General features: G+C 36.6%; 1 protein-coding gene across 1 annotated transcript in view; it reads right to left on the bottom strand.

Moving 5' to 3' along the window:
- The window catches only part of GMPS (guanine monophosphate synthase), a 76,831-nt gene that overhangs the window by 28,469 nt on the left and 34,165 nt on the right, over positions 1–14,197 (bottom strand). The window contains 2 exon segments of the mRNA NM_001313780.1: positions 8,277–8,380; positions 11,532–11,629. Coding sequence (NP_001300709.1) covers positions 8,277–8,380; positions 11,532–11,629 — 202 coding nt within the window.

Genomic DNA, 14,197 nt, shown 5'->3' with positions numbered 1-14,197 from the left:
GTAGTCTCTTCAAAAATGGTGCTCAGAAAACCAGCCAGCCACAAACAAAAGAATGAAACAGAATCCCTACCTTATACCATATACAAAAATCAACTCAAAACAGATTAAAGACTTGAATGTAAAACCTGAAATCACAAAACTCCTAGAAGAAATCACAGGGAAAAAAGCCCCCTGACACCTGTCTTGGCAATGATTTTTTGGATTTGACATCAAAAGCAAAGGCAACAAAAGCAAAAAATAAGTGAGATTATATCAAACTAAAAAGCTTCTGTACAGTAAAGGAAACCATCAACAACAACAACAAATACCACTGACTGCCCAATTTAAAAATGGGCAAAAGACTTGAAGAGGTATTTTTCAAAAGACCTACAAATGGCCAAAAGGTACATAAAAATGCTCAATATCGCTAATCATCAGGGAAATGCAAATCTAATTCACAATGATGATGTCCTCTCACACCTATTAGGATGTCTACTATGAAAAAGCCAAGATAATTGCTGGCAAAGAGGCAGAGAAAAGGAACTCCTTGTAAACTGCTGGTGGGAATATAAAAGTCACGATGGAAAACAGTATGGAGGCTCCACAAAAAATTAAAACTAGAATTACTGTATGATCCAGAAATCCCACGTCTAGATACACATTCAAAGAACAGGAAACCATTATCTCAAAGAGATGTCTGTATGTTCACTGCAGCATTACTCACAACAGACGGGACATGGGAAACAAGTGTCTATCAAGGGATCAAGGAAAAATACATAGGTAGAAACACAAACATAATATACACACACAAAGTGGAATACTATTCAGCTTTTAAAAAGAAGGAACTCCTGTCATTTGCAGCAACAGAGGTGAATCTGGAGGACATAAAGCTAAGTGAAATAAGCCAAAGACAAATACTGCATAGTATCACTTATATGTAGAATCAATCAATCAATAAACAGTTGAAATCAGAAATAGAGAATGGAAAAGTGATCGCAAGGGCCTGGTGGGGGGAAATAGGGAGAGGTTGGTAAAAAGGGTACAAACTTTCAATTGTAAGACAAAGTCTGAAGATCCAATTAATAGTATCATGACTATAATTGATAGCAAATTTAATTACCCAATACTGTGTTAAGAGAACTTAAATATTCTCACACAAAAAAAAAAGGCAAATATGTGAGGTGATGGATGTGTCAGTTAACTCCTTTTATTATGTATACCTATATCAAATCAGCACATTGCATACTTTAAATATCTTACAATGTTGTCCATCCTAAAAGAGCTAAAAAAATTAAATTTAAAAATATGTTGAGAGGGGAAAAAAACCCATCAACTTAAAATTCTGTACCCTGAGAAATTATCATCCAAAAGTAAAGAAAAATAAAGACTCTCTCAGACAAGTACTGAGGTTGTTTGTTGCCAGCCAACTTGCCTTGTAAGAAATGATAAAAATTTCATTAGAGAGAGGGAAAATGATAAAGGTCAGAAACTTTAGTGTACATAAAAAAAAGAATATCAGAGAAGGAATAAATGAAGGTAAAATAAAAACTTTTTTCTTCATAATTGAGCTGATAACCCTCTCTTCAAAATAATAACAGCAACAATGTATTCAATTACATATGGTTACATACACGTGTACATAGGCATGCTGGTGTATAAGTGAAATGGATGACAGAAATGGGAGGGAAAAATTAGGTTTATCTAGATTTATCAAGTTAACACTATACAACTTCACGGGTAATATATTTGAAAATGGGGGATCCCTGGGTGGCGCAGCGGTTTGGCGCCTGCCTTTGGCTCAGGGCGCGATCCTGGAGACCTGGGATCAAATCCCACATCGGGCTCCCGGTGCATGGAGCCTGCTTCTCCCTCTGCCTCTGTCTCTGCGCCTCTCTCTCTCTCTCTGTGACTATCATAAATAAATAAATAAATAAATAAATAAATAAATAAATAAATAAATAAATAAAAATTGAAAATGAATGTGAATTCGTTGTAAATGTATATTGCAAAATGTAGGACAACTTTCTCTAAGAGAAGTATAACTGACGTGCTGAGAGAAAACTGAATCTCATAAAATGTTCAATTGAAACCACAAAAGGTAGAAGAATGGAAGACAATAGAAACAAAGAACAAGAGCAACAAATACAGAAGTAACTGATATGATAAATATTAATCCAACCTTATCAAGATGGATTATCAAGTTATCAATAATTATTTTGAATGTCAATGGTCTAAATGCACCAATTCAAAGAAAGATTGTCAAGAAACAAAACCTAATTATATACTACCTACAAGAAATCTACTTTGAAGACACACAGAGGGGGGCACCTGGGTGGCCCAGTTGGTTAAGCGTCTGTCTTCAGTTCCGGTCATGATCCCAGGGTCCTGGGACAGAGCCCCTCATCGGGCTCCCTGCTTAGTGGGGAGCCTGCTTCTTCCTCTCCTTTTGCCCCTCCCCTTGTTCATGGTTTCTCCCCTGCTCTATCAGATAAATAAAATCATTTTTAAAAAATAATGAAGATACATACAGATTAAAAGTAAATAGATGAATGGTTCCACTTATATGTAGAATCTAAAAAAAAAAAAAAAATACAAACAGACTCAAAAATACAAAGGGAAGAGGGTGGAGGGTGGGCAAAATGGGTGAAAGGAAGTGACAGGTACAAGCTTCCAGTTGTGGAATCGCAGGGATGAAAGGTATAGAATACAACCAATGTTACTGTAATAGCTTTGTATGATGAGAGACGGTAGCTACACTTGTAGCTGGCACATCGCAATACATAGAGTTGCTGACCAGAGTTGTTAGATCACTATGTTGTACACCTGAAACTAATATAACATTCTGTGACAACTATACTTCAATTTAAAAAAGGGGTGGGGGCGGGATGGAGAAAGGTACATCATGCTAACGCTAATAAAAGATAGCAGAAGAGCTATATTAATGTCAGCCAGAGTAGGCCTGGGCCAAGGAAAGTTATCAGGAATAAAGAGGGGGCACATATGATGATAAAGAGGTCAACTCTCAAGGATGACAGTAATCTGTAATGTATATGCACATAACAACAGATCATCAACATACATGAGGCAAAAAGTGATAGAATAGGTGAATCCGCTGTTATAATTGAAGATTTCAACATCCCTCTATCAGAAATGGACAGACCCAACAAGCAGATCAGTAAGGACACAACGATACCATCAATCAACTGGGATGTAATGGACATCTATAGATTACTTCATGCAACAGAACATACATTGTTCTCAGGCTCACTTGGAACACTCACCAAGGCAGACCACATTTTGAGACATAAAACACAGCTTAATAAATTTAAAAGAACAGAACTCATACAATGTCTGTTCTCAGACTACAATGGAATTAAACCAGATATCACATTAACCAAAAGACAGATGGAAAATCTCAAAACACTTGGAGACTAAAGACTTCTAAGTAACAATGATGAAAGAAGAAATCTTAAGAGAAATGAAGCATTATTTTGAACTAAACAAAAGTGAAATGAACCAACGTTCTAAAATTTGGAGGATGCAAGGTGCAATATTATAACTTTTAAGAAACCTCTATTTGGTCTTCATTACAGTTCCTGGCTCACAGATCCCAAAACCTTTGGAATTTTCTAAGAGATGAGAGCTTTTGAAAAGCACCTAAGGATGGGGGCTGGCTGCCAAGACAATCATGTGATTAGAGGCTTGGAACTTTCACGGAAGCTCCACGCCACTTCCTCGTTCTCTGCCCTTCTATACATCTCTTCCATCCGGTTGTTCCCAAATTATACCCTTCTTTTTGTGTGTGTGTATTTTTTTTTATTAGAGTTCAATTTGCCAACATATAGTATAACACCCAGTGCTCATCCCGTCAAGTGCCCCCCTCAGTGCCCGTCACCCAGTCACCCCCACTCCCCGCCCACCTCCCCTTCCACTACCCCTTGTTCTTTTCCCAGTTAGGAGTCTCTCATGTTCTGTCTCCTTCTCTGATATTTCCCACTCATTTTTTCTCCTTTCCCCTTTAATCCCCTTCACTATTTTTTATATTCCCCGAACTAATGAAACTATATAATGTTTGTCCTCCGATTGACTTACTTCACTCAGCATAATACCTTCCAGTTCTATCCACATTGAAGCAGCAAATGCTGGGTATTCGTCGTTTCTAATGGCTGAGGAATATTCCATTGAAATTACACTCTTCTATAAGAAACCAATGACCTAGTGGTAAAATGTTTCTGAGTTCTGTGAGCCACTCTAGAGAATTAACTGAACTGAGGAAGAGATCATGGGAATCTCTGATTTACAGCCAGTCAGTCGGAATACACATAACCTGGACCTCCGACTTATATCTGAAATCCAAGGAGGGGGGTCACTGGAACCTCCAATCTATAGTTGGTCAGTAAGAGGCACAGTGATAACCTGGGCTTGCAACTGGTGTCTGAAGTATGTGTGGGTAGGGAAGGGGGTGGTGGTCTTGTGGGATGCAGCCCTCAACCCCAGAAATCTGGTGCTATGTACACTCTGGGTACATAATATCAGAATTGAGCTGAATTGAGATGCCCTCTCAAGCGCAGCCCAGGTGGCTCAGTGGTTTAGCGCCGCCTTCAGCCCAGGGTGTGAACCTGGAGACCGGGGATCGAGTCCCATGTCGGGCTCCCAGCATGGAGCCTGCTTCTCCCTCCGCCTGTGTCTCTGCCCCTCTCTCTCTCTCTCTCATGAATAAATAAAATCTAAAAAAAAAAAAAGAAAGAAAGAAAGAGAGAGAGAGAGAGAGAGATGCCCTCTCAAATACCATACTGGTGTGTAAGAATTGCTTCTTGGTGTTGGAAACCCTCCTCAACTCTCCCACACACTGGAAATTGGTCTCAGAACACCAACAGACAACAAAAATAGTGCCTAGAGGAAAATTTCCAGCACTGAATGCATATATTAAAAGATTTACTCAATCACCTAAACTTCCACCTTATGAAATAAATAAAGAGGGACAAATTACATCCAAAGTAATCAAAACAAATAAAAATTAAAGAGAAATCAATGAAACTGAAAACAGGAATTCAACAACAAAAATAAAAAAAAATCAAAAGCTATTTCTTTGATAAGATCAGGCGAAATTGGTAAGCTTCTAGCCAGGCTAACTAAGAAAAAGAGAGAGGACACAAATTACTAATATCAGAAATGAGAAAGGAAACATCACTACAGGTCCCAGGGACTTTAACATAATAAAGGAATATTATGAATAACTATGTCCACAAATTTTATAACACAGATGAAATGGACCAATTCTTTGAAAGACACAACTTACCAAAACTCACACAAGAAATAGGTAATTTCAATAGGCCTCCACTGATTTTTAAAATTATATGATCTGATTTGATAGATGCAGAAAAAGCATCTGAAAAAATCCAACACTCATTCATGATAAAAACTCTCCGTAAACTAGGAATATAGGGGGAAACTCCCTCAACTTGATAAAGAATATCTTCTAAAAACCTACAGCTAAAATCATATAACAGAAATTCAAAACTTTCCCACTCAGATCAGGAACAAGGCAAGGATGTTCCCTCTCCCCACTGTTTTTCAACACTATATAAAAAGTCCTAGGGATCCCTGGGTGGCTCAGCAGTTTGGCACCTGCCTTTGGCTCAGGGTGTGATCCTGGAGTCCCAGGATCGAGACCCATATCGGGCTCCCTACATGGAGCCTGCTTCTCCCTCTACCTGTATCTCTCATGAATAAATAAAATCTTAAAAAAAAAAAAAAAGTCCTAACTACTGCAATAAGAAAAGGAAATAAAAGGCATACAGGTTGAGAAAGAAGAAATAAAACTCTCTTTGTTCTCAGATGACATCATCATCTATACAGAAATCTGAAAAAAAAAATCAACAGAAAAATTCTAGGAACTAGTGAGTAATTATAGCAGAGTTGTAGGATGTAAGGTTAATTTACAGAAGTTCATTGCTTTCCTATATAATAGCAATGAACAAGTGGAATATGAAATTAAAACCGATTATCAGCCAAATAAATGAAATATTAAGGTATAAATCTAAGAAAATACATACAAGCTCCATATGGGAAACCAAGCTCTCTTGACTACTTCCACCTCTAGAACCTTATTCCTTATTCCTCTGCTCCTGATTGCTGCAATAGGTTCCTAGCTGACCTCCCTACTTCTACATTTGACCCTTTCTCTTTTCACTTCACTGTAACCAAGGTAATCCTGAAATTAGACCATGAGTAAAGCCAACAGTTTCATAGTGGTCTGTGTTCTGGCCACCCTGACAAACTCTCCAACCTCATCTTCTACCAATCTTCCTCTATGTTTACCAGCTCCAACCATGTAGTCTTTCTTGCTGTTCCTCAAACATGGTCCCATCCTAGACTTGTACTGCTATCTCCTCTTCCTCCAAATGTCCAGAAGGGTTAATAGCACTTACTTCATGTCCATTTTACAGGAATACCCTGCCCAAAATATCCTAAATAAAGAGTAACAACCTTAATCACACATATTCTGCAAAACTCTACAGTTCCTGTATTGTTTTCAATGTACTTAAACACTGTCTGACACTTGACATATTCTGTATTTGTTTGTGTATTAGCTGTCCCATCCCTACTCCCACCTAAAATGAAAAACAGATTTTTGTCCACTTTTCATTACTTTACCCTTGGCACCTGGAACTGTCACTGGCACAAAGTAGGCACTCAAACATTTGTTAAGTGAATAAAAATACATAATCCATCTACCACCGTTTATCTTTTATATTAAATAAAAACATTTTGATATGAAAACCATTCTGGATCATTCCTATTCTAATATTAATTGCAGGCAGATTACTCAATTCAGTTTATCCATGACAAATCTTTTTTTTACCATGCATTGTTTAGGTGTGCATTTCAAACAAAAAGAACTTTATTGGTAAATCCACTTTGTTTCTTTAACTGACTTCCAGGATTATTGGTAATTATTTACATAATAACTATTCAAATAAGAAGGTTAAAAAGTCACAACTGCCAGAAAATCAATTCCTCTTCCTCAAAAAGAAGAGAATAAAAATGGCTTTAAAGTACAGATTAGGGGGCAGCCCCGGTGGCCAAGCGGTTTAACACCTGCCTTCAGCCCAAGGTGTGATCCTGGAGACCCGGGATCGAGTCCCACGTCGGGCTCCCTGCATGGAGCCTGCTTCTCCCTCTGCCTGTGTCTCTGCCTCTCTCTGTGTCTCTCATGAATAAATAAATAAAATCTTAAATAAATAAATAAATAAATAAGTATAGATTAGGGACACCTGGGTGGCTCAGCATTTTAGGGCCTGCCTTTGGCCCAGGCTGTGATCCTGGAGTCGGGTTCAAGTCCCGAGTCGGGCTCCCTGCATGGAGCCTGCTTCTCCCTCTACCTGTGTATCTGCCTCTCTCTCTGTCTCTCATGAATAAATAAATTTTTTAAATCTTTAAAAAAATAAATAAATAAAACTTGAAAAAAATAAAGTACAGATTAGACAATGTTTCTACAAAGGGCTAAATAGTAAAAATTTAGGCTCTGTGGAACACAGGCATACAATCCCTTTTATCATAACCCCCTTTTTTTTTTTTTTTTAGAGATAGAGCCAAGTTTTATTTTTTTTTTAATTTTTTATTTATTCATGATAGACAGAGAGAGAGAGAGAGAGAGAGAGAGAGAGGCAGAGACACAAGCAGAGGGGGAGAAGCAGGCTCCATGCAGGGAGCCCGACACGGGACTTGATCCCGGGACTCCAGGATCACGTCCCCTGCCAAAGGCAGGTGCTAAACCTCTGAGCCACCCAGGGATCCCCTATCATAACCCTTTAATAAATAATAGGTTATAGGCTAGATTTGACCCACAGGTCACATTTTGCCAACCCTGGCTCAGAGAAATGTTCTGAGTGCTCAGTCTGGTGTTTTGCCAATGTCCAAGATACACCCCTATGTATATCTAAGAAAAGCATTTAAAAATCTAATCATGAATTTTTTTTTTAATTATGAATTAATAAGCACACTAGAAAAATAGACCATTCTCAAATTTTTCCTGAGATGTAAAAGTAGTGTTTTACATCTGGAGAACTTTTATTAGAGTGAACACTTTTAAAAATATTTCAGAGAAAACCATTAAGTGACTTCTAAATAATCTAATATTAAATTCCCTTCATAAATTAATGGTGATCCCATGACATTTACAGTATCTTTTTAAAAAATAAAAAAAAAAAAAAACAGCACCTCATGCAGAAACATATTCTTAGACTCTTCAGATAAGTTTAAAACAGAATTGGCAAAAGTTTTAGAGTTTTCACCTGCCACAATGTTCCCAGAACGTGCCACAACCTTGAATCCATCAGCTACTTTGTCTACACTATCTCCATGGGTAAGCAAAACAATTTCTTCCTTCTGAAGGCCCCTAAACATACAAAAAAAACAAATAAAAACACACACAACATACAAATATCTTAATTAAAGACATGATCAATGGGATCTTATGCTTTATTTTTACCCAGCTTTATTGAGATATAACCGACATATAACATAAAGCTAAAGATGTGTAACATGATGATTTGATATATATAATGAAATAATTACCACAATAAGGTTAGTTAACACATACAGCACATAGTTACCATTATTTTATGTGTATGGGGAACATTTAATATCTACTCTCTTAACAACTTTTAAGTATACAATACAGTGTTGTTAACTGTAATCATCATGCCTGAACATTTTAGTTATAAGATGATAAAGACATTCTGGGGATCTTAAGTTTGTTCTTTTCCTTTAGAAATACTAACTCACTATATGAGTAAATCAAAAAAACAGAAAGAAGTATGTATATAATAGTACAACACTGCTAGAATTTAAACTTATTCTATGTATTATAAACCCACTAACAATATTAAATCTCAAAAAAGGCAATCAGGAAAAACTGAAAACTGACAAGCATATATTTAAAAGTTGGTGGTATGCATGCATAAAAAATAATTTCAGGAAGTTACAAAATAATAATAATTTAATAATAATTACAATTTAATAATTTAAAATTTTATCTCTACTTGGATTTATCTTAAGAACAGAAGGCATTGCAGAAATCTAAACATTCAGTAGTTTTATATCAGAAATAGTACTAATACTGATATTGTTATTTAGCAGCTTTATATAATATAAAATCCTGCATATTAACACTGATATTGTTATTTAGCAGCTTTATATAATATAAAATCCTGCATATTATAGATCAAAACAAATATTAAATATTTAAGAATTGAGATTTTCAGCCTCAGAGTAAGGATACACAAAATCAAAAGAGAGAAAAACCCCATAAACTTTGATTTTAAATGGAAATAAGGTGTACACTGATTTTGTTCCCTCTAAAAGAATACATACTAACTTTATTCACTGAAGAGGCCTAGAAACAAAGACAACCCAGTAGTAATGTGGACCTCTACTTCTCATCTGCCAAACAAGTTAAAGGCATGGATTAAAGAAGATACAAGTAACATTTATCAAATGCAATATGTGGACTTTTTCTTGACCCTGATTCAAACAAATCAACTATAAAAAGATATTTTTTACACTGTGAGAAAATCTGAGAGGGCTGATTATTAAGTATTAAGAAATTTAAAGGTAACTTAAAAATAAAGCAAGAAGATAAAGTACAATAAAGCCAAAAAAAAGGATGTTTCAGACTTACTACTACTGTCATTATTGTTGCTTAGGATTAATGTAGGTTGTGAATGAGTCCCAGAATTTTAGAGCTAGGAAGACAGAAAAACTTTACATTTTAACCAGATCTTTAGATTTAAAGCCTCTTGCAATATCACATACCACCATGAATTTAAAATGGTTCTCAAGTCTAGCCACTTTAGAGATGAACGTAAGCAACACCTCTCCATTATGAAGTGGAACACGCATTGGATTTGAAATATATTTTGGAAATGAGTAACTTCAGTTCCTAAGATTATTTTAAGCCACCTTGGCTTTATTAATCTTCTTTTGAAAAACAAGAATCTTTGAACAGATACACTTATTTATGCTCTTCCTCAAAATTAAAGAGGAGCCATTTTGTGTCTAAACAGGGATATATCTCCATTTTGATAAAAATAAGTTTATAACTTGGGTTTTAAAATTTCTGATCTGTCCAACATGAAGAAAACTATTCATTAGAAATTAATTTAGGCGCACAAGTATGGTAATCAACAAAACATACCTGTAGCTAGAAATAATTAGCACAATTAAAAGATATAACAAAATAACTGCATAACAGACATAGGGAATCACCATGTTGTACACCTGAAACTAATGTAACACTGTGTGAACTATACTTCAATTATAAATAGATAAAAGTAAACTTCTCAGATTCATCCAAAAAAGAAAGTAACTGTGGCTCACTGACATCAGCTTGCATTTTATAGATTTAATGCAGTAAGGGGGGAATGTAGTTTTAAAGTAAAAATGAAATTTAAGGGACACTTCGTGGCTCAGTTGGTAGAGCATGGAACTCTTGATCTCAGGATTTTAAGTTTGAGCTCTACATTGAGTACAGAGATTACTTAAAATCTTTTAAAAAACAAAAAAATAAAAATGAAACTTAAGTCAAAATGAAGGGAGTCAGGGGCACCTGGCTGGCTCAGTCAATAAAGCATGTGATTCTTAATTCTGGAGTTGTAAGTTCAAGTCCCACATTGGGCACAGAGATTATTTTAAAAGTTAAAAAAAAAAAAAAAACAGGCCAGTGAGGAACCCTATCAATAGTCCAACAAAATGAGCTTTATTCAAAACATGGAAAACCCCAAAACAGAAAGCTTCCAGTCTTTTCATAAACTGAATGAAAATGCAGCCATTTTTTTAAAGTCAAGAAGATAAATGAATCCAGGAAGGTAGTGAACAGCTCATTTACCAATTTTTAAATAGATTAAAGCTACAGCACCTAATTTATTGTTACCTAGACCAAAAACCAATTAATATATTCACTAAATTAAAAGATAGTACACCAGGTACAGTTATGCTTAATACAGAGAAAGTGAGAAGGAGGGAAACCTAACACATATTTAGTAATGAGTCCAACAAATTGGTCGTTTGCTAAGCACCCAGCAAAAATACGAGGGAAGAGATACACAAACACATTCAGTAGATGCAAGATAATTTAAAACATTATCAAAAAAAAAAAATTATCCATTTGCCACATCTGGCACACTAATGTTTAGAATCATACTTCAAAGAGTGAAAAAGAAAAAAAAAAAAAAGAGTGAAAAAGGAAAAATTACAAATGTTGGCATCACAGTATGCAATCCCAAACAGAGATAGATCCAAGACTGCACGGGTGCTTTCAAGTTATGTCACAAGTGCTTTCCTTACACCCCCCCCTACTTAGCATCACCATCATCCTCTGTGATTCTGACATTCAAATGGAAAACAAATATGACAATTATACCTCTGACCATGAATATGGCCTTAATTCATCTAAGAATTATAGAATCTCTAATTCTGAAGAATAACAATCCCAACTTTAAATCTGTCGTTCTACTAAACTATGCATATGCATCTAGAAATATCTATACCTGAACAATGAGCAAGTGTTGTCCACACTAATACTGAAGACTCCATCTTCTCTAACACTTTTTTTGTGTACAGTACCTCCAAATACCTTATTCATCATCTGTTCGAAGAGAAAATAAATTGACATTAATATAAATTAAAAAAATTACCCAATCATTTTCTTATGCTAATAACTTATATTCCTTTGTTTTCAAGATATCTGCTATGTTTCTGCTCCAAAAATAATGAGTTAAATAAACATAGACAACTTGGTATTATTAAATATAATTATACAATTATCATGAGGAATAGTTATAAAGCAAAACTAGATTAGAAATCTGACCTGAGGTTAATTTCTATTAAACACTGGCAGATTTTCCATTGAGTGTACTTTAATTTTCATCTTTAAAAATAGAGATTTAATACTTACATCTGAGTTTAATTTAAGAGCATTTTAAAAGGTACTCTGAGCTTAGAAAAAGCTAAAGCAGGCGATATGAAAAGCTGTGATATTAAAACTAGACAAGCATAAACTTCTCCAAGTGATGTAACCGTTGGCCCCAAAGGAACAGTGCGAAAGCCTGTAGAAGGCCATGTTGTGGAAGAGCATAAACAGGAAAATCTGTCTTTTTTTTTTTAAAAAGATTTTATGCATTTATTTGAAAGAGAGATGAGCACAAGTGGGGGTGAAGGGCAGGAGGCGGGAGGAAAGACTCCCTGCTGAGCAGGAAGCCCTGGGATCCTGACCCAAGCCAACAGCAGGCAATTAGAGAATGAGCCAGCCAGGTGCCCCAAGAAGATCTGGTCTTTCAATTAAATTCATTTATAAATCCCCTATGCCTACGGACTCTTATTCCAAATGGTCTCTTCATTCTGCCCCTCCCTGGATCAATCTTATTTATTACTCACATTTGCCTGACCCCCTCCCCAACACCAAATAAACACACACAAAAATTCTACATTTCTGCCTTGATGTATTCACCGTGACACATCTCAGAGTACGTCTGTTCCACAGAGGTGTCAGAAGATACCTGCCGTAACCATACAGGATACAGGCTGACCCTGCTCCTGACAAAAAAAAAGCAGGCAGAGGGCTAAACAATGCTCATCCTTATAATGCACAGCAGAATATTCTTCAAAACCATCAGCAAATAAATGCTGACCTCTACATTCTGCTCAAGACATTCACAATAAAGCTTCCTGAGATAAAACCTTGGGTTAATAAGTTCAGTAGGAAATAAACTTGTTCATTCATTTGGCCCAGTATTTCCCAAACAGAAAACCCAGGTATCCAACACTCTCTGCAGGACATGAACTACCACCCAGTTTAGGAACACTGCGACAGTCCCCCCTGCCGCTATCACCGCTCTTCTTCCCCGTCATTCTCTACTCCAGCCGCGCAAGCTACCTAAGTGCTTGCCAAAATAGACCAAAATACACCTGTTCTCTCCCCCAGGTCTTCAAGTCTCTTCCCAGTCCCAGGGGGTAACAAAGTATGTAGCGCAAAGCACTCATTAAAGTTGCTGGACCTGATGGCCCAGCAGTTTAGCACCGCCTTCGGCTCGGGGTGTGATCCTGGAGACCTGGGATCGAGTCCCACATCAGGCTTCCTGCATGGAGCCTGCTTCTCCCTCTGCCTGTGTCTCTGCCTCTCTCTCTTTCTCTCTCTGTCTGTCATGAATAAATAAATAAAATCTTAAAAGTAAATAAATAAGCAAACAAACAAACAAAATAAAATAAAAGTTGCTGGAAAATAAGTGCTTTCTTCTATAGACGCCGTGAACTTTATGCACCTCTACCTCCCCTAACTTGCTGTCCTTAGAGGACAGCTGAGTGATCAAGAGAACTAAAACTGTTGAAACTCAACACAATTTAAAAGCCCACAAAATCCAAATTAAATGTTACAAAGCCAAGGGCTGCAGTAAAATTTAAAGCTATCTCACCTGTTCAGGAGGCTTCCAGGTATATTTCTGGTTCTTAACTATGCTACTTAAGGTTGAAATGCAAAGAGTTGAACACCTAGCTAAGCTTGTGTTTGTGGAGGAAGAGAGAACTTTTATGTATAATGAAACAATTTGCTTTCTTGTTACAGTTTGTTTTAATATTCTGTTTTGAGGGCATCCCTGGAGGCCCAGTGGTTTAGCACCTGCCTTCTGCCCAGGGCCTAATCCTGGAGACCAGGGATCAAGTCCCACGTCCGGCTCCCTGCATGGAGCCTGCTTCTCCCTCTGCCTGTGTCTCTGCCTCTCTATCTCTCTCTCTGTCTCTCATGAATAGTTAGATAGATAGATAGATAGATAGATAGATAGATAGATAGATAAAATTTTTTTAAAAATAGCAAAAAAATTGGAAAAAAGCCATCAATACTAACAGTGAATATATGATTAATCTGTGCTAAATAATAAATTCAATAGTGAAAATGAGTAACTTACAATTAAATGTATTAACATCAATGAATCTTAAAACCAAAGCTGACGATAATACACACAGGATTTCATTTACATAAGGGTCAATGGGCAAAACTAAATAATGTATTACTTAGGGATATGAACTTAGGTATAAAGCTACAAAGAAAACAAAGGAGGGCAGCCCAAGTGGCTCAGCGGTTTGGCACTGCCTTCGGCCCAGGGTGTGATCCTGGAGACCTGGGATTGAGTCCCACATCAGGCTCCCTGCATGGAGCCTCTTC

The sequence above is a fragment of the Canis lupus genome, chromosome 23 (genome assembly GCF_011100685.1).
Source record: "Canis lupus familiaris isolate Mischka breed German Shepherd chromosome 23, alternate assembly UU_Cfam_GSD_1.0, whole genome shotgun sequence".
Taxonomy (NCBI): Eukaryota; Metazoa; Chordata; class Mammalia; order Carnivora; family Canidae; genus Canis; species Canis lupus.
This window is presented reverse-complemented; position numbering and strand designations above follow the sequence as displayed.